At 37.7% G+C, this 25,548-nt stretch overlaps 1 protein-coding gene across 1 annotated transcript; it reads left to right on the top strand.

Annotated features, from left to right (window-relative positions):
* Window positions 1-6,557: 6,557 nt before the first annotated feature.
* On the top strand, window positions 6,558-23,657 carry LOC124154606 (phosphoacetylglucosamine mutase). The gene is made up of 13 exons (XM_046528445.1): window positions 6,558-6,662; window positions 6,821-6,925; window positions 7,032-7,102; window positions 7,296-7,425; window positions 7,508-7,603; window positions 10,244-10,436; window positions 12,721-12,873; window positions 16,453-16,624; window positions 20,559-20,671; window positions 20,927-21,084; window positions 21,678-21,870; window positions 22,108-22,223; window positions 23,295-23,657. The coding sequence occupies exons 2-13, from the start codon at window positions 6,828-6,830 to the stop codon at window positions 23,437-23,439; spliced, it is 1,638 nt and encodes a 545-aa protein (XP_046384401.1). The 5' UTR covers window positions 6,558-6,662; window positions 6,821-6,827; the 3' UTR covers window positions 23,440-23,657.
* Window positions 23,658-25,548: the final 1,891 nt, after the last annotated feature.

A 25,548-nucleotide genomic window follows, 5' to 3' on the forward strand; every position in this document is an offset into this window, starting at 1 on the left:
ATTTATTCTTAATTTAGTAAACATCTGTGTCTACTCGTGACCCATGTCAAAATTTCTGTCCAGTTCATCCTGGTCCAAACCTGAACTAAGACCTCATCTAGAAACGTCCTGTGCAAAGACATACAAGGAGACATCGTCAGAAGGATAGTCAGGATCCGAATGCTGTTGTTATTTTCTTAAATTATACATGCAATCTAGATAAAGCTTTATTAGGCTTTTTTCCCCTCTGGTCCGGGTTTGATATTATTAAGTACAGATTTGTTGCAATATGGTTTCCCTTTAGTTCACACCGATCTTCAGCAAGTTTCTTAGTTGAGTAGCCAAGGGCACACACCATATGACTGTCAACACGGTTTTTGTCTAGATGGCATCCAATATTTTTCATTCCTATAATTTTAGAAGTCACTGTAATAAAAAAAAGGTTTTTTTTTAGATTTCTACCTGATTTTTTCAATGTCAGTCCACTGATATAATGATGAATGATCTGAGGACGTTTATGCACTAAAGTGAAGAAATAGGCAGCCTAAATCTGCACTAAAAATTTCAAAATAAGTACTTAAAATAGGTGTTTAAAATATTATTTGCATTATGGACGATTCCCTTGGTCCTAGAATATTAAAAGGCTGTAATCACATTTTCCAGGGCCTTACAAACAGAAATTAGCATACGTCTGTGCTTGGGTGTTGAAATGCCCACCTGGGTTGGACTCAAACCCGTTATTCCAAAATTTGCAGGGGAAGACTTTAATCACCCGCTACTGAGGCCAGATTGAGACATAATGCAGCGTATTGCCACAAAGAAGCATCTGAAATTGAAAGCTTGTTCTGAAATACACGATTACTTATCGGTGAAACTGATGGAGAGAAACAAGGATAAAACTCCAAATAAAATTAGCCCATGAAATGAGGAAACATTAAATACTTATTTAAAGTCACATTGCAATTTATAACAGCATATTTTTCAAAGTTTTCCCCTGTAAACTTATAACAAGCGGCAGTCTGGATATATCTATAGTATGAAAATGACCTCTCAACCTCACACGACGTGATAGCCTATCAGTGGCATAACTATGGGGGGTATGAGGGGATAGATCCCCCTCCCTAAGTCTCAAAGAAATAAAAAAATATTTAAAACCATTGTCTAGTTTTGACGTATAATAATTGCATCTGCTTAAAGTTAAATTTTTAGTGTCAAATTGGTGTGAAATATATATCCAGGCATGTCATTTTTCTCTCTGACCTTGTTGCCTTGGGGAGTAGAGGGGGGGTTGCCACCCCAGGTCATCCCAAACCTCCAAAGCATATTCCTAGTTAGGCCACTGTAGCCTATGATAGCCCTTCAGCTCATCCGAGGGTATTGTTGTAGCTTACTGTTATTTGGGAATGATGCACTATTAAAATCGATGGTTGGCAAGTTTGCTAGGTGGAACTAGACATAATAATACAAAACTACTTAATTGATTTCAAAAGTGATTTTAACTTGACCAGTTTCAACCTTCACAGGTTATCCTCCTGAATATTTTCAAATGAAATAAATTGTGGAATCAACCATTTATTTTTTTACCATGCACTAATGACTGAAAGTCATGTTGCACTGGGCATTGAATGCGGGGTACAAGATTGGGATGAGGCCCATGATGAAATTGAAGTGACCTGACATGTTCCGTAAGAGAGATCTTGGGGTGGTTCCACTGGAGTGGAACTAGAGGCATCACCAACTCCAGTCATTGGAGAACCCCTGGAGGCAGCACTAGCATGGAAGTCGTACCACCTGTCATCACCATCCAGGACATTGGCAGAATCTTGAGGCTTGTGTGCTGCTCTATGAATCAGTTGATCCTCATGATGCCTTTTGTGACCTCCATCCTCAGCCTCTATTTCGACATTACGAAGCCCCATTATGGACGATATTCTGCCTGGAACCCCTCGCCTACTGCCACCATAGCGCCTGAATTAGGCTAAGTCATCAAGTTTAAATTTTCTGGATGCATGACAGGAGTTGCTGATAGCAGCAATGTGCTCCCTACTAGCTGGAGCAGGGCGCGCAGCGGGATATAATTTGTGTAAAAGTGTTTGTACACAGCGTCCCATTAGCATTTTTGAGGGAATTTTGTTGGTTGATGAACTCGGCTTTGTTCTCAATGTCTACAGAATATTAGCCAACTCACTGCTCCAGTGGGCAGGGGGCAACTTTTTTAAACAACTTTTAACAGTTAGAATGACTCTCTCTACCTTACCATTTGAGGAGGGATTATAAGGGGCAACACATACATGCGAAATAATGTTTTTTTTTCAGAAAATCATTAAACTCTGCTGAACAGAATGCAGGACCATTGTCAGTAACAATCTGGTCAGGAATTCCATGCACAGAAAACCATCTTGTGAGGAAAGCAATGACCACTGAGGATGCCATGGATCCTCTTGTCTCCTCTACCTCAATCCACTTTGAATAAGCATCTACAAGCAAAAATAATGTGCAGCCATGGGTAGGTCCTGCAAAATCAAGGTGAAGCCTTGACCATGGCTTCTGGGGCACACTCTGTGGTATTACTGGTGCTTTTGAAGGCATTGATCTATTTTCACTACATGCACGACATGATAAAACCATGCTCTCAATGTCTTTGTCTATACCTGGCCACCAAATATAGCTCCTGGCTAATGCTTTTGAACGCACCATCCCCTGATGAACCCTATGTAACATCTTCAATACTTCACCTCTGAGTGAATCAGGTATGACAACCCGACTTCCTCGCAAAATGCATCCGTCCATTACTGTAAGAGTCCCAAGGGGGTCCTTGAAGAAAACTCGGGCCTCCTCTGATAACTGCGCGCAGTTCCATCCTCGCAATATAGCATCCCTGACTTCAGCCAAAACAGGATCTCTGGATGTTGCCAAGGCAATGGCTTCACTTGTGAGAGGAGATTCAATCGATGCCTGCTCCAATAGAAAGAATACCAGCTGGTTTAGGTACTGTTGTCACAGCATAATCTGCTGACTCAATTGGAAACTGGCTGAAAAAATCTGCATTGGCATGCTGTCTCCCAAGGCGATGAGTCAATTTGTAATCATAATTACTCAATAGTAACACCCAACTCAGCATGTGTGGACTGAGTACATCTGAAATTTGCTTTCCCTGCTGGAATATCCCTAGGAGAGGTTTGTGATCAGTAACAATTTCAAAAAACCGTCCCACCAAATACATCCTAAACTTTTTTACTCCAAAAATAATTGATAGGGCATCCCTATCAATTTGTGCATAGTTTCTTTCGCTTCCCCTTAGTACCCTGGAGGCCAAAGCAATGGGATGCTCAAGATTGTCGCCCCCAACCTGAGATAGGACAGCACCAACTCCATAGGGTGAAGCATCACATTGCAGTACCAGAGGTAATTTGGGATCGTAGCACTATAACACTGTGCCCGAGGACATAACCTTCTTTATGTACCTCACACACTCTTCTTCTCGTTCAGTCCAGCGCCTTGGCTCTTTGTCACACAGGAGTTCCAAAAGGGGGGGCAAATGCTGTGGCCTTTTGTGGAAAGAACCAATCATAGTAATATGTAATTAACATACCCTAGATAACCCTGTAATTCAGCTACATTTGTAGGGGAGGGAGCATTTAAAAGGGAGATTAATTTCTCCCGAGTCCGTTGAATAGCCCAGGAAGTCCAGAGCCTTGACATCAAATTTGCATTTTTCCAATTTTAGCTTGAATCCTGCATCCCTTACTATACCCAACACTGATTTCACATGTGCCCACAACAAGTCTTTTGAAGGTGCATGACACAGTATATCATCAATATACACTAACACTCCCTCCAAACCTGCAAGGATTGTTTCCATTATGCCTTGAAAAATAGCTGGTGCAGAACATAATCCTGGTGGTAATTTTAACATTTGAAACAACCCCTTATGTGTATTTAATGTTAAGATTTTGAAGATTCCTCATCAACACCTACTTGTAGAAATGCTTCAAATAAGTCAATTTTAGCAAAGAAACTTCCTGCAGACAATTTACTCAGCATTTCATCAATGGTTGGAAAGGGGAAAATTTGTCGCATGCATGCAGGATTTACAGTGGCACTATAATCCCCACAAATTCTTATTGACCCATCCCCCTTTACTACATTCACAGTAGGCGTTGCCCATTCTGAGTAATTCACTGGCATTAAAATGTTTTCCTTCATCATTTTATCTATCTCCTCATTTACCCTCTGTGTCAAGGTGAATGGAACCAGCCTGCTCCTCCTAAATACTGGTTTGGCAGCAGGTTATAGGACAACTTGCGCAGTTGGGCCAGCATAGTTTCCCAGGCTGGGGGTTAAGATGTCCCTGAATGCCTCCAGCTGCTGCGGTATCTGCATTGGACTCAATGTGTGGATTCCTTCAATGGTGATCCCCAAGTGAGGAAACCAATTCCTTCCCAACAAAGATGGACCATTGCCAGTCATCACTAGCAATGGAAGTTTAGCACTGTGTGGAGGGAAATGCACATTCACTAAAATTTTTCCCATCCTTGTCAACTGTTCCTTTGACCAGGCGCTAAGAATAACCCCCAGGGCTTCAAATGCATAATGGGGAAATAAGGCCTCGTAAGTCTCGTGCCCAATAATCGAATACCCAGCACCAGTGTCAACTTCCATCTTTAATTGGTGCCCCTCAGCTTCTAAAGTAATTGTAATTGGGGGTGCTGACACTGCGGAGGGAAGATGAAACGAGTCGTATTCGGGGGTATGAATAGTTTCAGGAAAATGAGTACATGCAGAAACCTGTGCATCCATGGTCTACTTGTTGCCCACAGCTTTCATGTTGTGAATCGCACCCTTGGCTCTAATGTCGCGAGGCTGCGCCATTCTGTATCTGCTACCCCTGGAATCCTCATTACTCGGCTGATGACTACGCCAGGAATTCTCGTTCCTCGTGTCCATAGGATGCTGAATATCTCTCAGATGGTATGGCCCCCGGTTACTCTTTGACATGCACGCCCGCTCGATAGGCCCCACCTTACAGCAATAATGGCATACCGTGGCGCAGAACCCACAGAATTCTGGACCACGATCATCTGTTCACCCATAGCATGGCCTAGCTGGAGAAGGTTGCTGTCTATCTAATAATAATTTTTTTTATTCACTGAACTGGCAATATACATTGCATGGTTTCGTCACAAAAATCACTATGATACAAATTACATAAATACAATAATACAAATACATAGAATCATTTAAATAATCGCTAATATCATAAAAGGCTTTACCTGCTAAAAAATTACGTAATTTAACTTTGAATAAGGAATTGGGACAGCTTTTCAATTCAGATGGAAGTTTATTAAAAATGATGGATGGAGTGTGATGAGGTCCCTTGAGAGCTAGAGATAGATGGTGACTTTAGAGGTGAACGTCACATTTTGAGCGAGTGTGGTAGTCATGCCATTCATGATTCCTTGGAAAATGCTCAGAATCTGAACGCCAGCTCCAATCCTCCATTGGTGCACTCCACATATATTGCTAATGAGGCTTGAGCACATCTGGCTGACTTGGTTTGGCAAGGAGAGAAATTTCAAGTGAGCGCAGGAGTATTTCAAGTTATTTTTTTGAGTCAAAAACAAGTGATTTATCAAGTGAATGTTAAGGGGTTTAACCAAAGTTACACACTTGCGGTAGTTAGTGAAGTCTGTAGCTGTAAGAATATTTTTCTTCATGCTTTGTTTTTAAAACTTTTCAATATAATACTGCAATTGTTCAAATGGTTCAGCAGTGTGGCGATATGGATAACTATACCGTGAAATAACTGTAGTGTTCACTTATCTTCTTCCATATGATATTCATCTCTTTTAACTCAATGGCTGGGTTCAGTGGTGTAGCCAGGGGGGAGGGTCCGGGGGGTCCGGACCCCCCTGAAATGTAAAGGCACAATTATCTCCCTTAATAAATGAAAACAAATTATTGAAAAATCATGAATTTACTAAGTATTTTTTTTAATAAATGAAATTAATTGTTTGAGGCGTAACTATGTGAAAGCGATTCATAATTAAATTAAGAAAGAAGAACTTTGTACTTTCACATTAATATTTAATCACGACCATGGTTTCAACGTTAGACGTCATCATCTTTAATAAATGAAGTTTTTTTGATTGTGAAAAGTGTTAAAATTAGCTTAAAACCCATTACTTAGAACCCTATTTTTCAAAAATTTTCCCCCGTAGTTTTGGACCCTCCCCGAACGAAATTCCTGGCCACGCCACTGGCTGGGTACAAAAATACCCTCCCCATTGTGTCTTTCTTATGACTTCTGTCTTTGTGTATAACAATATTTTCACTTTCATGCAGCCTGAAGAACGTTGTCCGTATTATCCGTAAGAAGAACTCATTCTACGTTAGAATTAAATATAAAAATTATTTATAACCGAAATTTACACTTTTATCTTATCGCCCTTGTCTGCAGTGATTCGATTTATCAGTTCCGCAAAGTAGCATTAGTCTGAATTCCCCGCCATCATGTTATAAGAATTTTGATTCGCTCGACCAATGGCGAATTACACCGAAGTTGGCCGAAGTTGCCGGAATCCCGGAATGTTGCTTGCGGGTCATGCGACACGTAGGACCAGGCGGAAAACGTAAACAACCCGAGTGTGGAGTGTGGTATTCCGGTAGAATCTGTCATCAAAGTAAGCCGGAATTATTAATTTCTCTCCCGTGATTAGGATGCGCTTCTCTTGCACTATTTTTGACGTAGTCTCAATGATCAAGACTAATATCAACGTGAGAAGAAACAGTAATACAGTTGTTCATTAATTATTTTTCTTTTACTTTCACCATCTGCTAGCTTCGACATGGCATTAACTCTAACTCTCAGTCTCCCCAGTAAAACATCTCACCCTAAGCTTGTTGGAAAGGAAATCCAGTATGGAACTGCGGGATTCCGTACTCTGTATGTATATTTATTTGAAAAATGTTGTGGAAGAAATAAAATGATTTCATTTTCCTTGTGCATTCTTTCAATATTTTGTGTTGTAATATTTTGGTGTTTTTTACAGGGCTGACGATCTAGACTTTGTTATGTATAGAATGGGCCTCTTGGCTGTTCTGAGGTCGAAATGCACTAAAGGTATTGGACATTTTATCATTTGAGTGTGAGGATGCAAATTTTTCCGGGTACATGCTCATAATGGCAAGCTTGTTATTCTAGCTCTTACATTTTTTTCGGGATCGTACTGTCTCAGTTTTTGAAGGAGTTATCTTTGAGGAGTTTCGACTATAAACACAGTTCATTCGCAATCATTTATTTTTCACTGTTTCAGCGGTGATTGGAATAATGATAACTGCCTCACATAATCCATTGCAAGACAATGGAGTGAAATTAGTTGATCCTCATGGAGAAATGTTGGATCAGAAGTGGGAGAAGTTAGCTACAGATATTGTGAATGTTGGGTAATTGATAATATCCTCTTTCTTTACCCTCGCCAGCGAGTTTTCTTCATGTCATTTTAATGCCAACATTGTTGCCTTTTAGCGATGGACAGTTGGAATCAGTATTACTTGATATCATTCGGAGTGAAAGTATTGAAATAAGTGAGCCTGGAAAGGTATTTGTGGGTCGAGACACGAGGTGAGATTAATTCCATTTTAGATTTCTCGTCTATTTTGGAGTTAAATATTTTATTGTGCTCAATATTAAGATCTCATTTGACGTTTTACGATAATTTTTATAAATAGTTGAGTAATTACTAGTGCAAGTTTCACTCACTCAAATTTGTCCATTACTAACTTAGAAAACTACGACTATGTTCATTAATCTTCTAGCTTGTAATTTAAGTATGTCAATTCTCTTGTGTTGTTGCACTAATATGCTTACATTTACCCAAGTGTGTTTAGTGAGAAATTTTTTATCCATCAATTGTGGTAGTATTCCATAACGTAATTTTATGCAAGCAATAATCCTATCCTATGAACCTCTGATGTAGGGGGTTTTTGATATGGTTGTTGGGGTTTTAACATCTCTCAAACTTCTGTGACCTAAAAGATTAATGGAGGTAAAAGTATCGAACAATCGGGTCATTTACACAAATCCACAATTTCTATGTTTTAAAGAATTAGGTTGATGGAAAGTAAAGATGAGTTGCAATGAAAAACATTCTTCCCCTCTCAGCCATTCTCTCACAAGTTTAAAGGCTGCTATTCTCGGCGAGTGTTTTCATTCGCATGATCATTCACTGTGTATGACGGAACAATTTGCGAATGAACCTTCATACGCATGATCATTCAGTGAAAAGTAGAACATGTTCTATTTTGCTCACATGATCACGTGATCATTCACTGAGTATAGCGGCCTTAAAGTAAGATTGTGAAGAAAGTTACCGTCTGCTAGTCAAGGGTTGGCAATGTCATTATTGAGTTCTGGTTCATTTACTCTTCCTGAGAGAACCTTTAATTGAGACAGGGATCGATCAAAATAGTGTAAACAATGAATTACCCAAGGTCCATGTTCAAGGCCAATGAGTAGTAGGGGAGAGGTAACCTGCTTGGTGTGAGTTAATGTCATCATCTACTTATATACGATTGAGTTATGGTCATCAATTGTTGTTATGAATAACTCGAGAAGTGGATGTTGGATTGATGTTATTTTTCAATCTCTATCACAATCATTAGTTAAACAAAATTGGAATACACACCCATTATTCTGTAAAAATGCATTTCTCAAATACCTTTGATCATCAACTGTCTATCCAGGCTAAGACTGAGGGGTAAGCGTCGGTGAATGGGTCTTGTGTACACCCAGTACTACCCAGAAATCAGTGGGGCATAAATGGATCTCTCTTGATCTGGTCCCCAGGAATTTCAAGATTAGATACTTAATTTTAGTATGTCGGTCAAAAAAACATAATTCCATATGGAAATGTTAAAAGGATAAAATGATAGAAGTGAGATTTTTGTGAATATTCACTTAGGGGTGACAGAAAAAGAGATATGAAAGGAAAAATGTAAAGAGCCCATTTGTAGTAAGTTTCTGAGGAAAGAATAATATTTGAAATTGTCATAAAAACACCAAAGGGTCAGGCAGACTTGGCTCTAATTGACAGTTTCTCTAGACGTGGGATGACCTAGACAATGAATTCGGGGAGCTGACATTCATCCTCGTCCTCATCAGGATGCATTTTATTGACGTTTAATTGGCTGGGTGTCTGTGTTTACTCTGTGAGTGAACTTAGTCCAGCTTAGAAAATAGGGGAAGCAGAAAAATGTGAGCGGAGAAGATTGAGTGAATATTATGATTGAACTTTAGTGTAGTGTCGTAAGAAAATGGAAGAAGGGTCATCCTAAGTTTTTTTACTCAAATTAATGTTCGAAGGTGGTAATTCATGGAAGTTATGAACGTTAAACATGGTAATTGAAACTATCTTTGTACTTTCCAGACAGCTGTGTGTAAGTATCATGTTTGAGGGAAGCCAACTGACAAAATATTTTGCACATAAGGCTTAAATATGATTCCACGAGGAGTGGGATACCCTCCCTCCTATCATAACCCCCACTCCCTCTTGGCTGGAGCCTTTCTCCTGCTACTCTCGAGTTACTCAAATTGATCAGGGTGTTTATAAAGCTGTGTTGAAAGTACCAAGTTTATTTTTTATTCAAGGAAATAACTGCAGACTAGGCAGTGGAGTACCTTTTTGTAGTTGCCCGTGAGCGCACATGATATACGAAATAGGCATTTGAAACTGGATCCCCTGAATTCTCACTGTGTGGTGCGCCACTTAAGCCACCTAGACATCATATGTCTCTGTGAGGTTTTATAGGCATAGACAGGATAAGGTAGTTTAAGCTGCCAGACGTAAGATGTTACGAGGCAGAATATTTATGCTTATGGCAACATGGGCTGAAACCAGTACTCTGAATGATAGGGTATTCAATGCAGACATTTTTCAAGGAAATTACTGCGGAACAGCTAGCAGTGATAGCAGTTAATCCGAATGAATTCTCCTTTGTGGAATATTTTTAATTGCTAATTTTGTGTTACATGTAGCGCTGGTGTGCTTTAATTATTCCCTTTCTCTTGCACTGATTTCCACTCATAAGTAAAGTTATTGGTTAGGCTAATACCAGTTAGTTAAGCCTACATATTTTAAATGTAGTTCTATCCCTCGCGTTGAAGTTGATTAGGTACTAAGGAATTTGTGTTGCAAAGTAGTCCACAGTTGCGATGTTGGTTATTGTATTATCACCCATTCATTTGTGCTGAAATACTCCTCAGGCCAAGTGGAGTTGCATTATTGAATTCTGCCATTGATGGAATCAAGGATTTACATGGAGAATTGAGAGATTTTGGAATTGTCACAACTCCTATGCTCCACTATTTTGTTGATGAATCAAACAAAGGAAATGAAGCCTGGGTCAGCTCCTATTTTGCTAAGCTCACAAAAGCTTTCAAACATTTTTGTGGAGAGGTAGGTATTTACTTATTTTATCTGTCACTCTGTCATTTTTTTTACTTATTCTAATTTCGCCATGAAAAACCCATCGTTAATTTGATTTTTGTTCAACCAATTTTGCTGGAGTGTATCCGCATTCCATAGGCAAGCCATTATTCAAATATTAACTATTTCATCACTGTTGCCATCAGAATGTGCTCGTTATATGAATTACCAATGTAACAGCCTTAGAGTTAACTGCCAATTTTGATTTTATACGCCTCAGTGAAGTTCAAAAGCCCATGTTAATTTTTGTTCATTATTGGTTTCTTATATACATATATGTGTACAGTGAAACCTCGGTTAGCAAACTCCTGTGATAACGAACAATTCGGATAATGACAAAAAATTTCACTAAAAATTTTCCGCGGATAGAGAGCAAAACGGTTAGTTTTCCCATGTTTCTTTATGTTTAAATTCTTTCTTTAATGTTTTTATTTATATTTAACTCAATTTGCACTGTATTACAACTATTCTCATTTAAAAAAGCATATGTACCTATATAGCCTAATAATAGCGAGTCAATAGGAGCTAGGAACCAATTATTCCTATTTCCTTTATTTCTTATGGGGAAAATTGTTTCGGATAACGACCAGCTTTTGGAACAGATTGTGGTCGTTATCCAAGGTTCTACTATATGTGCAGGAAGCTTTCGAAAGAGGGTTGACTCTCAACTTGGTCAATTACCTTTGATTTTGGACTTCATTTTACTATTTAGGAATCAGGCTAAGTTTTAACTTGCATTGTAGCTTTTGGTTTATAATTTATGCTTAATGACTTTAAGTATGGCATTCACCCTAATGTGGATTGTGATTTGTCTTTCAAGGGTATATTATTTGATTGGCCAAATATGTCACAACTATGAAATAAGCATTCTATTCAGGTGTAGCGAAAGGAATTTTTATGCATGGCAATTGTTTTGTTCACTACACAACACCTATTAAGCTTGCCAAGCAATTTGACAAATTTTTACTGCAACAGAGTTCTTTCATTATTGAAAAAGTTAAATGGTGATAAAAATGCTGGCAAGTTGCAAAATTTATTTTCATCATTGTATCATCAAATTTGCCTTTAATCACAATATTTATTTTTATCATCAACTATACACTTATATATCTCTATGATAAATAAATTCACCTATTATGTATATGCACATATCACTCTTATATGTAGGGTTATTTATTCATTATTTAATTAATATTTTTTTCAGTGTAATATTTTATGTGCATAATGATTCCATTTTTAGTATAGGCATTCATTAATGGAAATGTTAAACTTGACATAAATGCCATAGCTAATTCATTTGAACAGTGCAATAATTACAATCCTGATGGAGGGTTGAATTCCATTCATCTTTTTATCTAATCAGTTATTAAGACAATAAGTTATGTCACAGGCTAGCAATTTAAATTGCAAGCTTCAGCATGTGCTGCAAATTGAAACAAATGCATAGAAATCCTTTATTCAGCCAGTCACAAAGCAGAATTTATATGTTAAGCCGCTGTTCTTTCATATAGGCTTATATTGATTAAAGGTGGAAGTATGTGTCAATTATTCCTTTTTAAGTGCATATTGCAGTTTGGGAAGTTTGTAAAGGCTGAGTAATCAGTTTTTATTAGAGTAAGCATTTTATTCAGTTTTTATCATATCATAGAACTTGGGGATGAATAGAAATGGCAAATTTTGCCTCTCTGGAACAAAATTTGAGAAAAATAATAAATTGCTTGTTCATTTCTTAAGTGCAGAATCTCACCTCTTTATGGATGTGCTTTTTTGTGTTTAGATGGAAGGCCTTGAATGAGGACTGTTGCCTATAATGAAAATGCATCACCAAACAAGTTGATCGTCAGAGATAATTGTGAACTGTCGATTTCCATATGAAGTAATGGGTGCATATGAATTGCTTGATGGAAATTCTCATCATAAGCTCTAGGTTTGATATGAGTTTGAAAATTTTTATTATTTTCCGTCTGAGATATATTCAATTCATAGTATTTCTTGAAAAAATTGACGTTGAATTGGCATGCATCAATTCATCTTAAGTTTCTTAATTTGCTGGATAATTATTATGTAGCAGTAAGTGTAATGGTGGAAATACCATTGTAATTCTGGAGATTTAGATTGGTAACTTAAATCGCCAAGTATAAATGCTACCCCATTTTTATCTTCAAATGGAAGAATCGTAGTGTAATAGAATTGCTTGTTGCTAATTATGCTGTCTAAAATGTACTCCATGAAAGAGCTTTTTATTTGATTGTAGATAAGCATAAGTGGTGCCTATAGTCCAAAAATTGTATTTGATGGTGCCAATGGTGTTGGTGCTATTAAGATGGGGATGTTGGCAAGTTTTTTGGATAAGGACTTTTTAGAAGTTGAGATTCATAATGGTGGGGAAGGAATTCTTAATTTTGAGGTAAGTGATCCAGTATGATAGATATCAATGCTAATACATATACATATTTTTAAAGATTTGACCTTGTCTATAGTTAATCACTGAAAAATCAGAATTTTGCTCACCTATATGGTTATATGTTTCCATAGATTTGGCAAATTATGGTAAATTTTTTCTTGTGTCCATATTGTGTTTTGTTTTAGCTCATTTCAATGGGTTCGTTTACCACTTATATTTTTACTTTTAAGACCCCTTTTTTTAAGAGACCATATTTTTATGTTTTTCTATTTGTGACCTACTTTTTAATACCTTATGATGATATGATGGAGGGAGTTGAACTAACCATCTGGAAGCTCTTGGGAGACATAGGAGAGAAAATAGGGACTGAAGTCACAATGGCCCTTCTTCGTCGCCATTGCAAAATCTTACTTAGCCAATGATTAATGGGGAGTTGAATGCCTTGCACTACCTGCATAAATACACCAATAAAGTATATTGTGAGCTGATGAAGGAAATGCCTCAGTGGTCATAAAGAAGGAAGAATACCACCAAAAGATTCAGGACGTACATAATATGAGAGACTGCATACTGACCACTGTGTTGTGACCCCACTGAGAGCAGATTGAAGAAGACTACCTGATCAAGAGAGGAGGAATTCCAGATGAAGAAAGAATAAGACTCAGACCACAGGCCCTGGTACCTCCCATATTGTATATATTGCCAAAAATACAGAAGTCCCCCTATTGTGATTGTCATTGGGTTACCCATTCACAAATTGGCAAAGTATCTTACCGGAGTCCTCACAACATTTGTGGGTTCCTGTGACCACCACGGTAAAAATTCAAGCATGTTCGTCATATTCTGAGTAACATCTCCCAGGAACAAGTGAGTCTTGATTTCATGTCTTTATTTACCTATGTCTCTATGAAAGAGACAATCAACCTGCGGGAGGGAAGATTCGACCATAACACAGTAAATCCTTTCTGTCACTGTTTCATGTACGTGGGAGAATACTTTGTGCGAAGCAACAGTATTGCAATGGGTTCCCCCCTCTTGCTGGCAGTAGCCAACTTTTTAATGGAAGATTTTGAGGAAAAGACCATTTCTCTCACAAAACTGAGGCCGAAATACTTTTTTTGGTATGCGAACAATACGTTTATTGTATGGCCTGTCGGATGCGAGACACTGCCAGAGTTTTTGGATCAACAAACAAAAATCAACAGCAACATCCCAAAATCCAGTTTACGATGGAAATATGTATGTAGAAGCCAACAAATTCCTACCATTCGGTGATAATCAGATTCGACGCAAGGATGATGGAAACCTAGGAACTGAGGTGTACCTTAAGCCAACCCATACAGATAAAACAGATCTTAACCAGAATGGATACAGCCACCTCATCCCAATCGGGAATAGTCTTATCGATCCTTGTTCACAGTTCACCATAAATAGCAGACAAAGAAAACTTTCCTATGGAACTTAAATACCCCAGGCAAACCTTCTGTCAATACGGATACAGCAAGAGAGACATTAGCAAGGATCTTCGTAAAGGATATTCAAGACAAATTTGCAGGGGAAAACCATCTGCTCCCTGAAAACCCTAATCAGGAGGAAGGAGAACCCAGAGCCTTAACCCCATGTATTGGAACTACATATATTAAAAAAATAGGCCAGAATACTTAGGAAATAGAGGATAGAGACTATTCACAAACTACTATCTATGCTAATGAATCGTATTGGTCATACGAAGGACAAACTTGGACTCAAAACTTCGTGATTATATCGAATTCAGTTTCAATGCAGGGAAACTTAAATTTGAGAGACTGGCTGAACTATTGACACTTGAGTGAAATAATATACATGGTGCATTAGCCTTGTCTATCCCAAAAAATCAACATTTTCCTAGCATAATCTAACACTAACAAGATCACCCTGTTTGTTTTGACGAGACTGCATTGATCTGCAGAGAAGACTGATTTTGGGATAAAGTGACAAAGGAAGCCATTGAGATCCAAATGGAGGAGAAAAAATTCAGTAGAGATGTTGGATATGCACAAAGCCAATCATGAGCCACCTGAGACTTAGAACTAACGTTTTGGAATCTTATATATTAAGGCAACGAAAAATCCAACCCAGCATCAACACCCTCAGGAAAATGGCGGAGTTAGCGGTAGAGGACCCATCCAATGGGAAACCTGAGAAGAATTCATCTCTCGAGTTATTCCTGAGAAAAAATTGATGCCTTTAACCACTTGATGACATCAGGAACCTAGGAACCCTTGCCAAGCAACCCTTCTCAGCTACTCCTATACGTTCTGTATAGTCCTCGCGTGGTTTGTAGTTGTTTACACTCTGATGAACAATTCGTTCTCTCAATTTGTAGTTCTCCCTGAACAAGTGAATGAAATAGATATCTCACTAACTCATGAGTATGAATAGTAGGTGGCGAATTCAGCATTTTTTATTTTTAACTAACGAGTTACAGGTTGACTGAGGAAATATTTTCTTTATTTAAACTTTCAGTGTTTATCTCTGATATCTGCGCATCCCATTTTAAACCTGTCATTATAATGGTGCTCCATTATTGTAAAAATGCATTTCTTTTATCACAAGTTTTACTAAATTAATTTTTGTGTAACTATTTTTCTACGTTTATTGGCATTTTTATTACCTTGAGGATGGGTATTCTTAAAATTACATATTATGCAGTATGTAGTCTGAAAATTGGAATAATAGACGACTGCAAAAGTTATGGATTTTCAGTTTGATATTTCTATGGCCACTTCTCAGTTTAAATGCAGCTGCAACACATATAAGATTTTTCTCTCCTGTGAAGGTAAATATTGTTTATTCCGGCACATGGGATGATTAGGCAAGTTAGACTTCACCATAATTTTTCAGTTTAAATATAAATTTTTGAGATATGAGAAGATTTTCCTGGGCTATAAAGTTGTCTTATACACCGGAATATAAGTTTTATACAATCCAGTTGTATGGAAAGTTATGAAAACATTCAAATAAGTCTAGGAAAGTAGGTATTAGTTGTAAATTAGTGCATATTATTTGGGTAGCAACCCTGTGTCAGGTGGTGTCTCATAGGAGTATAGCTTTGCTGAATAGTATGAAAATATTGAGAGGATGCATCACGTTTCAGATTATATATATAACCCTCTGAGCATAAAGTTGTGGAATTGAACTTTCAATTCAGTTAAACTACTCAGTATAATTTTTATGCTATTATTTTACCAATATGGCTATATATGGCCATATGGTTGTTGGTGGTGTGAAGACTATCTAGGGCCTGTTTTTTGACCAGACTTTGAACAGTAATGGAAATTGTTATTTTTTTCCTTTATATGCATAGAATAATATTCAACCCTCAAATTTCTAATTCAGCCTCCATAATTCTACCTTGATGTTAAGCCTTTATCTTCAGAATTAGGAAAAATATAATACATATTTTAGATAAAATTAAGGACTATAAAAATTACATCTGAAATATTGCTAATTTTCTGAAAATAGCCATGGTAGTCTTCATACATCCCACCCAAATTGTACTGGCAGTAAAAGGGATAAATTATTGTCTTTTTTTCTTTTCAGTGTGGGGCTGATTTTGTGAAAGTTCAGCAGAAACTGCCAAAAGGTCTCGAAGGTATAAAACCAGGAGAGAAAGGCGTATCTGTGGATGGTGATGCAGATAGGATAGTGTATTTCTATCTTGATGATAGTCATGTGTTTCATCTCTTGGATGGTGACAAGATTGCCAGCTTAGGTATGTGATGTATATGTACTTTATTATGAAAAACTTTTGGATTATCTCTGAATTTAATTATTAAATTGGTTATTCAAAATTTCTGATAAACAGAAAGATTTAGGTAATCAGCCATGCAATGGCCTCTGACATGGAAGTGTACCATGGGTATGTGATAAAAGATTATGTATGAGATATTCAAAGAGTTTTTTTTAAATTTGGTATGAGAGTGCTCTTGGAATATTTTTTGTAGGGATGAGTCGATTCCAAATGTCGATTCTCGATTCCACCGATTCTCGGGCACGGAATCGGAATCGAGAATCGATCGCCTAAAGTCGATTCCGATTCCAGGAAGATAAATGTTTTGAGCATAGACTATAAGTTTGGGGCACAAAGGCTGCCACACATTTAAGCGGCCGCGGTGTCAGCCTTGCCCGCGCGGAGGATACGCCCGGCACGCGGGTGCTGCGACTTAACATACCTAAGTGGCCTCGGAAACATGAAAATGTCGGCAAGAGCGACAAACTGACGAACCCTGAAATGGCGCGTGATCATGAGCAACTCTAAGAGAAAAAAAAATTGGAAACCTCGGGATCGGGAAGCAATGCATGCGTTTTCCGTTCTTTTATTAGCCTCTGGTCACGGCAAATCAAAGTATTGCGATTATGAATCACATTCGGAGAATTCATCTCGACCACCAATTTTAAAGTATAATAGATCGAAATATATTTTTTTTTATTTTCGAATGATATTTGAAGTCTGATGATAAAAAAAAACGTGCAGAGAGCGAGTTTTCCTGTGAAAAAAGTTTCTTATAAATAGGCGCTGAGAGCGGGTTTTTTTTAATATACGTAACTTTTTTAGACTAACACGCGTCTGCGTCAATAATAAAAAAATTAGACACATTCGCGTTTATATAGCTCAGTTTCATCAATGCAACCCTTGAGGAAGTTGATACTTGCTTGGCATAAGCCGCCGCGGCCTCCGGGCGGACTCGACAGGTTGCGTTCGGCCGCCACCGCGCACCCGCCAGGCTGCTCTAGTGTGTATGGACGCAATGAACGCTACATTCTTGTTTAGCCACCGCGGCCAAACGAGAATGTAGCCACCGCGGCTATTGTTATTTTTAGGGATGGTCGGATCGGATACCTCGGATCCAAATATCCGCGGATATTGCCCTTCATCGGATACATCGGATCCAAAGTCGCGGAAGACATCGGATCTGGATCCGAAATTTTAATTAATAGATTCAGTGAATGCAACGCCCCATCAGGGTGGAAAGAGTTCCGATTCTCTCTTCGAATGCGTCGTCGCATGCGATTCTTGTCCTACTCATGAACTGTTTTGTTTGAAAGCTCTCGCAGAGGTTGCGAGTAGAATTTCAGCCGTGGCCAGGATTTTCAGCCAGAAAATAAAAAAGGCAAAATACGACTGGCACATAGTGTGACTCTTCCCAAGAGATTGAACAATCATCGGAGGAATTTCAGCGCTGTAGGATAATAACCACGTCAAAAGTAACTACGTCGCAGATTTAAGAAAACCACCCTCGGCCGTCCACCAGCCCGTGCCTCTGTTGTTTTTTTTTGTATACGAAATCACACGGACCAAAAATCATTGTCTTCTAAGGGAAATATCAAATCACATGAAAACAATTGAAGCGTGTTTCATCCCTAACTCGCCTCACCAACTTACCTTTTTTGGCCTACCTGCTTCAATTCTCTGTTTCTAGACGACAAATGCTAGGAGAGTGACTTTTTGGGCCCGAAGATATCTTGATAGCTTCGACAATTAGATGATATGCACGGGATTTAAAAGAGAATTAGACCAAACGAGACGCATTCCTGACGATATTTCTGTTTATTTTTCAGCTCTAATTGATTGCCACTCAGTTTTCTATCTACAATTCTACAATTACACTTTACTGATTGTCCAAACAGCATTATTTTCAAAGAAACAAGCGCAGCATTAACCCCTCAAACAATTAGAGACGGATTGGAAACGCCAACTACATATATCACGTAGCGCGCCCGGCTTCGCTTTGAAGGCAACGACGTCACTGAAGCAAGATCTGATTTCTTCGTCCGACTCCCTCATTTGTAGCCTTGTTGTTTGAAATACGGAGGGAGCGGGCTCCTTCCTCTCCACCTCTCCTTCACGTGCTCCTTCCCAGTGGCGTAGCCATGGGGATAGTCCAGACCTCACCCCCCGAAATATAAAAACACAGTTATTGTCCTTCACAAAAGAAAACAAAATATTGAAAAATCAGGAATTTACTAAATGTTTCTTTAACAAATTAAGTTTTTCGATTATAAAAAGTGTTAAAATTAGTTTAAAACCCATTATTTAGTGCCCGGTTTTTTAAAAAATTTCCCCCCTGGTTTTGAATCCCCCCCGAACGAAATTCCTGGCTACGCCACCCCTCCACCTCTCCTTTACGTGCTTCTGCTGCCCACTTCTTCCTCATGCTAAGCGGTTGAGCACCTCGTCACACATGACGTTAATGCCGTTTTAAATACTGTTAATTGTGTTGCTAATTGCACAGTTTCAATTCAATTTAATGATACGCCGATAAAAATGTCTTGCGTGTAAACATTTCCACTGAGATAAGGAGAACCAATGAATGCCATGTGCGTGCACTGTGGCGTAAGTTATCCCTAGGATGTGCTAAATCCACCTCACCATACTGAAGCATTTTCGGATGAAACACAAGTCCGTAAGTGATGAGAAAGTAAAATTCGGGGGAAACGTGCGTGAGGAAAATTGGAATTCAGTCGATGGCAGGGGGGTACCCAGGAATTTTGTTAAGGGGGATCCAAAACCAGGGGGAAAATTTTTAAACAACAGGGTACAAAGGAGAGGGTTTCAAACTAATTTTAACGCCCTTCATTAAAAAAAAATTCATTTTTCAAAGATTCATTTTTTTCATTTTTGTAAATTCATGATTTTTAAATATTTTGTTTCCTTTTATGAAGGAAAGTAATTGTGTTTTTTATATTTATATTCCTCTCGCTACGCCACTGGTCAGTGGTTCATCCTAAGATTTTTCCTATTTTCATTTCCAAACCCAAGCGTAACAGTTTAGGCCCTGAGTATGTGAAGATGTTTTTAAAAAACAACATGAAAGCCCATAAAATAATTTTTAATTTATAAAAATATTAGAATGTGAATGAAAATCTAAGAAGCATTCCATTGATTGTATGTACCCACAATAAACGAATAATGACTTTGTTTAATGGCAGGAATTTGAAAATGCATTTGGATTCGAAAATATCCGATTCGAAAGATCTCGCTCCAAAAATCCTGGATCCGTCCATCCCCAGTTATTTTATTCCATTCAATTCTTAAATGTTAATGACGGCGATGCTACAGATAAATCAAAATCCCACCAGTTAGAATGAACAACAATCGATGGAATCGGAATCGAGAATCGGGAATCGATTTGAAGGAATCGAAATTGGAATCGGAATCGAAAAAAAGTGGAATCGACTCATCCCTAATTTTTTGATCAATTTCATTATCTCCCATTATGATTTCTTCAGGGTACTAATTGCAATGAACAATTTCAAGCAAGTTTATGAGGTTCATATTTCCTAAGTCACTGCAAAGTAAATAAAATTTTTTGCATTATCTAACTTTGAAATTCCAAGAGGAAAAATCAAATTTATGGATGTAGGAATTAATCTATGGAGCTTGTGGAGTTAACCATTGCATGATTAGTAATAGCAATAACTTAAAGTACTGATTCTGGCGAAGGAAAGTCATCTTTTGTATTCTTGTTGTGGGATAGTATTGATGAGGCTCCTAAGTTAATGGCACCATCGCTTAGCTTACATGAACAGCTTTGTATTGATGTTACATCATATATTTGGTCGTATCCTTATCTATTGCTAATGAAACCCTTATTATGTATTTCTATTCCAAAATTATTTATGAGGGCTTTTTTCACTTTATTTAGTGGCTGGATACATCAATGAGCTGCTTCAGGAGTGCAAACTAAAACTGAATTTAGGCGTTGTCCAAACAGCTTATGCCAATGGGGCTTCGACCAAGTACATCACAGAAAACCTGGTAAGTTTTGTTAATTCGATAAGTGTTACTTTTCGAGAGATCAATATTTCCTCTCTTCCTACTTGTCAAAATTTCAATTTTAAGGGATGAGATTTTTGTCACTACCACTTTGTTAAAAAGGCTACATGTATATGTATATGGCATGGTTATTGTGAATTTTGCTCACTGAAACATCATACAGATTTTGGACCTGCCATTGATAGCCATAATTTTATTTGTTTGTTTTTATTGATGTGTTTTACTTTATTTTCATAGAAAATTCCAGTGGATTGCGTCTCTACTGGAGTGAAATACCTTCATCATAAAGCATTAGAGAGGGATATTGGAGTTTATTTTGAGGCAAATGGACATGGAACTGTGGTGTTTAGTAAGGCAGCTCTTGAGGTTATCGAGAAAGCTTCTGTTGATCAAAGGTACATTATTTCTTATGGAATGTGCTCTTTTGGATCAGAAGATACTGTGCATTCATCCTGTTGACATGCCATGAAATCTTCTGAAACCCCCATTAAGGGTTGTTTTACATATTAGTTGCTCTCCATTTATAGTTGCTTGCCTGGATTGGCATTAATTTATAAGTATGGTTTATTCTGTAATAGCAACATCAGTTTAATCTCAGAGGTCATGTGTAAAATGTAGTTGTGGAAGATCATATCATTGTATTTTTCCTTGGGGTTAGAATATTTTAGATTTGACATTTAAATTACTCCATGCATATTTATTTTATGTGATATCATGTTTTTAGATCTGACCATTTCTTTACCTCGTAGTAATGGTTTTTTATGCTGTCAGATTTTCTTAAATTTTCATCAGTACTGTTTAATACGCATGAAAAATTTAGAAACAGTTATAAAATTTGAAGACTGATACATAATTGGAGGATGTTCTTAAGATGTTTAGAAACTGTTTGTTCACATAGTTAGTTTGTTATTAATTGCCTCACAATTGTTTGCATTGTATGTACTTAATCTTTGAATTTTGTTTCAAGACTTATTGCATTATCTTACAGCTTATTGCCAAGTGAAAGGCTAGCTGCCGCAAAGTTAAACTCCTTGTTGCAAATTAGCAACCCAGCTGTTGGTGATGCTCTCTCAGACATTTTGCTGGTTGAATCTGTCTTGAGATCAAAGCATTGGGGTCTAAAGGAATGGGAAGTTGCTTACACGGATTTACCAAATCGCCTTTTGAAGGTTAAGGTTGAGGTTAGTCAGAATTTAGAATGGGATGAATTAAAAATTAAACTTTATTGCTTCTACTCCTTTGTGCTAGTCATAAGTATACATTTTGAAATAACTCCACAGAATGAAGTTCAGTTTACAGTAATTATTACAACCGTTATTTAAGCTAAATTTTGATGGCGGAAATTAAACCGGTTTGAAGTGACTTTATGACAATTCAAATTAAGAGATTATTTAAGCTGACACCATGTTTATTTATAGGACAAAAATAATGTTCAAACTACTGATGCTGGTAGAAGATGTACGGCTCCTGCTGGGCTTCAAGAAGAGATTGATAAACTTGTAAAGAGTTATCCCAGTGGAAGATCATTTGTCAGGTTGGTGTTATCATTTTATGCATTGATTCCCTCTCTTTGGTCCCACTCGGCATCACTACCTCACCTCCTCACTAGGCAAAGTAATAGTATTATGAATAATTCCTTTACAGCCTCTTTTCTAAATTTGCATAGCCAGAAGTTAAGAAATAGGATCATTTTTTAAGTTTTCCATGTAATTATTTCATCAATTCATGTAACACTCTTGTTGATTGGTTTTTATGGCATTACTCCCTGCTGAGACTATTGCTTTTTTGGGAAAACAGTCCATAGTATAGCACATTCTAGCACAATAATTAGTTGAAGCTGAGTGTCTTTTCATTTTAAATTTTAGTTTTAGTGTTCTTATTGGCCTTAATAAATGTTAGCTGCATTTATGCACTGAAGAGAATAAAACTGAGCAATAAATGTTATCATTTTTCTTAAACTTCAATAAGAAATCAAGTGTACATGATCACAAACATTTTGTATCTGGGGTGCTTCAATAATGAGGCGCCTCTTGCTTTTTACCTTTCAAATGCTAAAAGTAAAGACAGTATTAAACACATTATATCTTTTCATAGTCCTCTCTAACAATAAGTTCTATGCTGTACATAAAATGAACCTTCAGAACCAAAAAAATGGTTACCTTGTATATCTCTGAAATGTCTGTCCCTTGAATAAGATCATCTTTCATTTAATCTTCTGAATTTGAATTATCTTCCTGCCTAAATTTGTAATTAGTTGGGGAACAAAAAGGAATCAATTGGAGTTTCATTGAGTAATGCTTGTCTTGGGCTTGTCTGTCTGAGATATAAGCTCATTAAATTATTTCTTGTGCTTTCAATGAAACCTTACCTGCTCATCTTGTAATTTATTGATAACTATGATTGTCAGTGCTATTCTCAATGAATTGATTGTTTTGATAATAGTTTTAGTACCTATTAAAATGTTGAACAGGGTTACAAATCCCCAGAAGTGGTCAAGCAGTAGTGTTCATTAGGTATAATTCTAACTTTTGATATTTTTTGAGCTTGATCCTTATTTAAATTAAGGGTCTTCTTCCCGATGTAAATGTGTCTATTTTTATTTCAGGTCATCTGGAACGGAAGATGCAGTGAGAATTTATGCTGAATCAGACACTCAGAGAAATGCAGATGAATTGGCTACTAAGGTGGCTATTAAAGTGTATCAAATGGCCGGAGGTGTTGGTGAGGCCCCTTCTCCACCCTCTGTTTGAAATATCATTCCAGTTCTGGCATCGAGGCCGTAGCAAGTAGGGGGGAGGGAAGTCAAAAGTTTCCAACCTCATCAATTTTTTAAAAGGTATGGGGCAAAGTGTACCCCCTCCAAATAAGAAATCCCTCCCAAAATGCCTACTTTCCCATATATTTTTATGGCTACGGCCAAGCTGGGTATATTTTGATGATGCATTGATAATAAAGGTATTTTATTTAATGTAACGTTTCATCATTTCTACAGTGTATATGAGCAATGTCCCATTCATTATGTTTAGTAAAATTTATTTGATTAAATAACTTTTTCTTATCTTTCCAAGGGTGTACCCAGAATCAAAACAAGGGGGGGGGGGGGGGAAGTCGTGGTTTTTCAAGTTGCAGGTAAGATTTAAGCTTGGAAAAGGTGAATGAAATCAACATTTTAAGGAAACTGTAACAGCTCTTTATTAGTTTTTAAGATTTATTTTCCTTAAAGACTTTTGCGATTTTTGCTTCTAGGGGGGGCAGCTGCCTCTCGCTGGGTACACCCATGTAACCTTCTCTATTCTACAACACATTTCAAGCTTTAACTGTGAAAGTCACTATTGACTCTTATCTCATGAGTCATGCTTCTCAATGCCAGTACAGAATATCTGGTTTATGTGAAAATTCTGTCTAGCAAAATCACTTGCCTTGGCTGGTATCTGAACCTGGATTTACCGAATTCACGCTAGGTGTTCTACCAGTTGAGCTACCTAAGCATCTTCTTCCCATGGGGAGCTTTTAATTTTCACACTGGAAGAGCACTTGTGGGTGACTTTGCTATGGTATACAACTGGCTTGTCCCCAGTTGCTTCCTTGAATAATTTCTCTGGTGAACAGCCTAGTGTTTTTAGTCCTGGAGGCTGTGGTACTATATCAGTAAACATTCCGCCTTGTGGCAATGTGTGTGTAGCAGCATTAACCTTGTGGCAAGTTTATATATATGGAGGCAGTGGCATAATGATGGCGTGGGGGATGAGGGGATAGATCCCCCACCCCAAGGCCTCAGAGAAATAAAGAAGTAATTTGAAACTATTGTCTAGTTTCGAAATTTAATAACTGCATCTGCGTAAAGTTAAATTTTTATTGTCAAAATGATTTTAAATGTGCATCCAGGCATGTCATTTTTCATAAATTTTCCCGGGGAAAATTTCCTGGACCATGACCATTGCCTGGGGGGTCCAGGTTCGCCACCCCCCATCCCATCCCCCCTAAAAGTATATTGCTAGTTATGCCACTGCATGGAGGTGTTCATCAATGCTTTCCCTGATCAACTTACCTGGTGTGCTTCAATCAGCGGCACAAGTGGCCACCATGCTCTCCCTTGAGGAGATAAAATATATTTTTTATTCCGACCGTATAACATTTACTGGTATGGTATCAAGTTTGAAAATGATTTAACATATGAAGGAGTTGAAAAATAATGGTATTTGGGAAGGAGTCCAAAAATTTAAAAATTTCCCATTTTTAAATCATTGTTATTAGGTTGGTCTAATGCAATTATACATGCCTCTCATTCTGAGATAACCTCCGAAAATTGGGCGATAGTCCGTCAGGAGGAGGGTGAGAAGAGCTAGTCAGTAAATTAAGTTATATAGATTCCTAAAATAGTTTCTTTAGCCGTCTTAAAGAAAGAGGACCAAAACGAGTGAAATTGTAAAGAACGCTATGGAGACTGCAGAAATATAAATTTAGGGGGCCCATCAGCACTATCCTGACGAAAACTTGAGGACTCGTAATCATCCATAGTCCTGAAAATTCAATAAACAATTATTTGACCATTTAATTTGAATTACTCATTCGTATAATTCGTACAATATTACGGCAAGAAGCCTAAATGTACGAGAATCATTTGGCTACAAACCTAGACGTATCTACGCACTACATTCGTTGCATTGCTGGCTGGTTCTGACCATCACAAGAATGTCAGAAATACGTAGCAATCTTCAGAAGGTTGAGAATGGCTACGAGGAGAATTTTGGGATATTGTAGGTTTGTTGTACACACTGAGAGAATAAATAGTTTATATAAAAGCTAAAATCTGTGGAATTAAGAAAAAAGTACGAGGCTGCCACCTAGCAGAAAGAAAA

Source organism: Ischnura elegans, chromosome 2 (assembly GCF_921293095.1).
Source record: "Ischnura elegans chromosome 2, ioIscEleg1.1, whole genome shotgun sequence".
Lineage (NCBI taxonomy): Eukaryota > Metazoa > Arthropoda > Insecta > Odonata > Coenagrionidae > Ischnura > Ischnura elegans.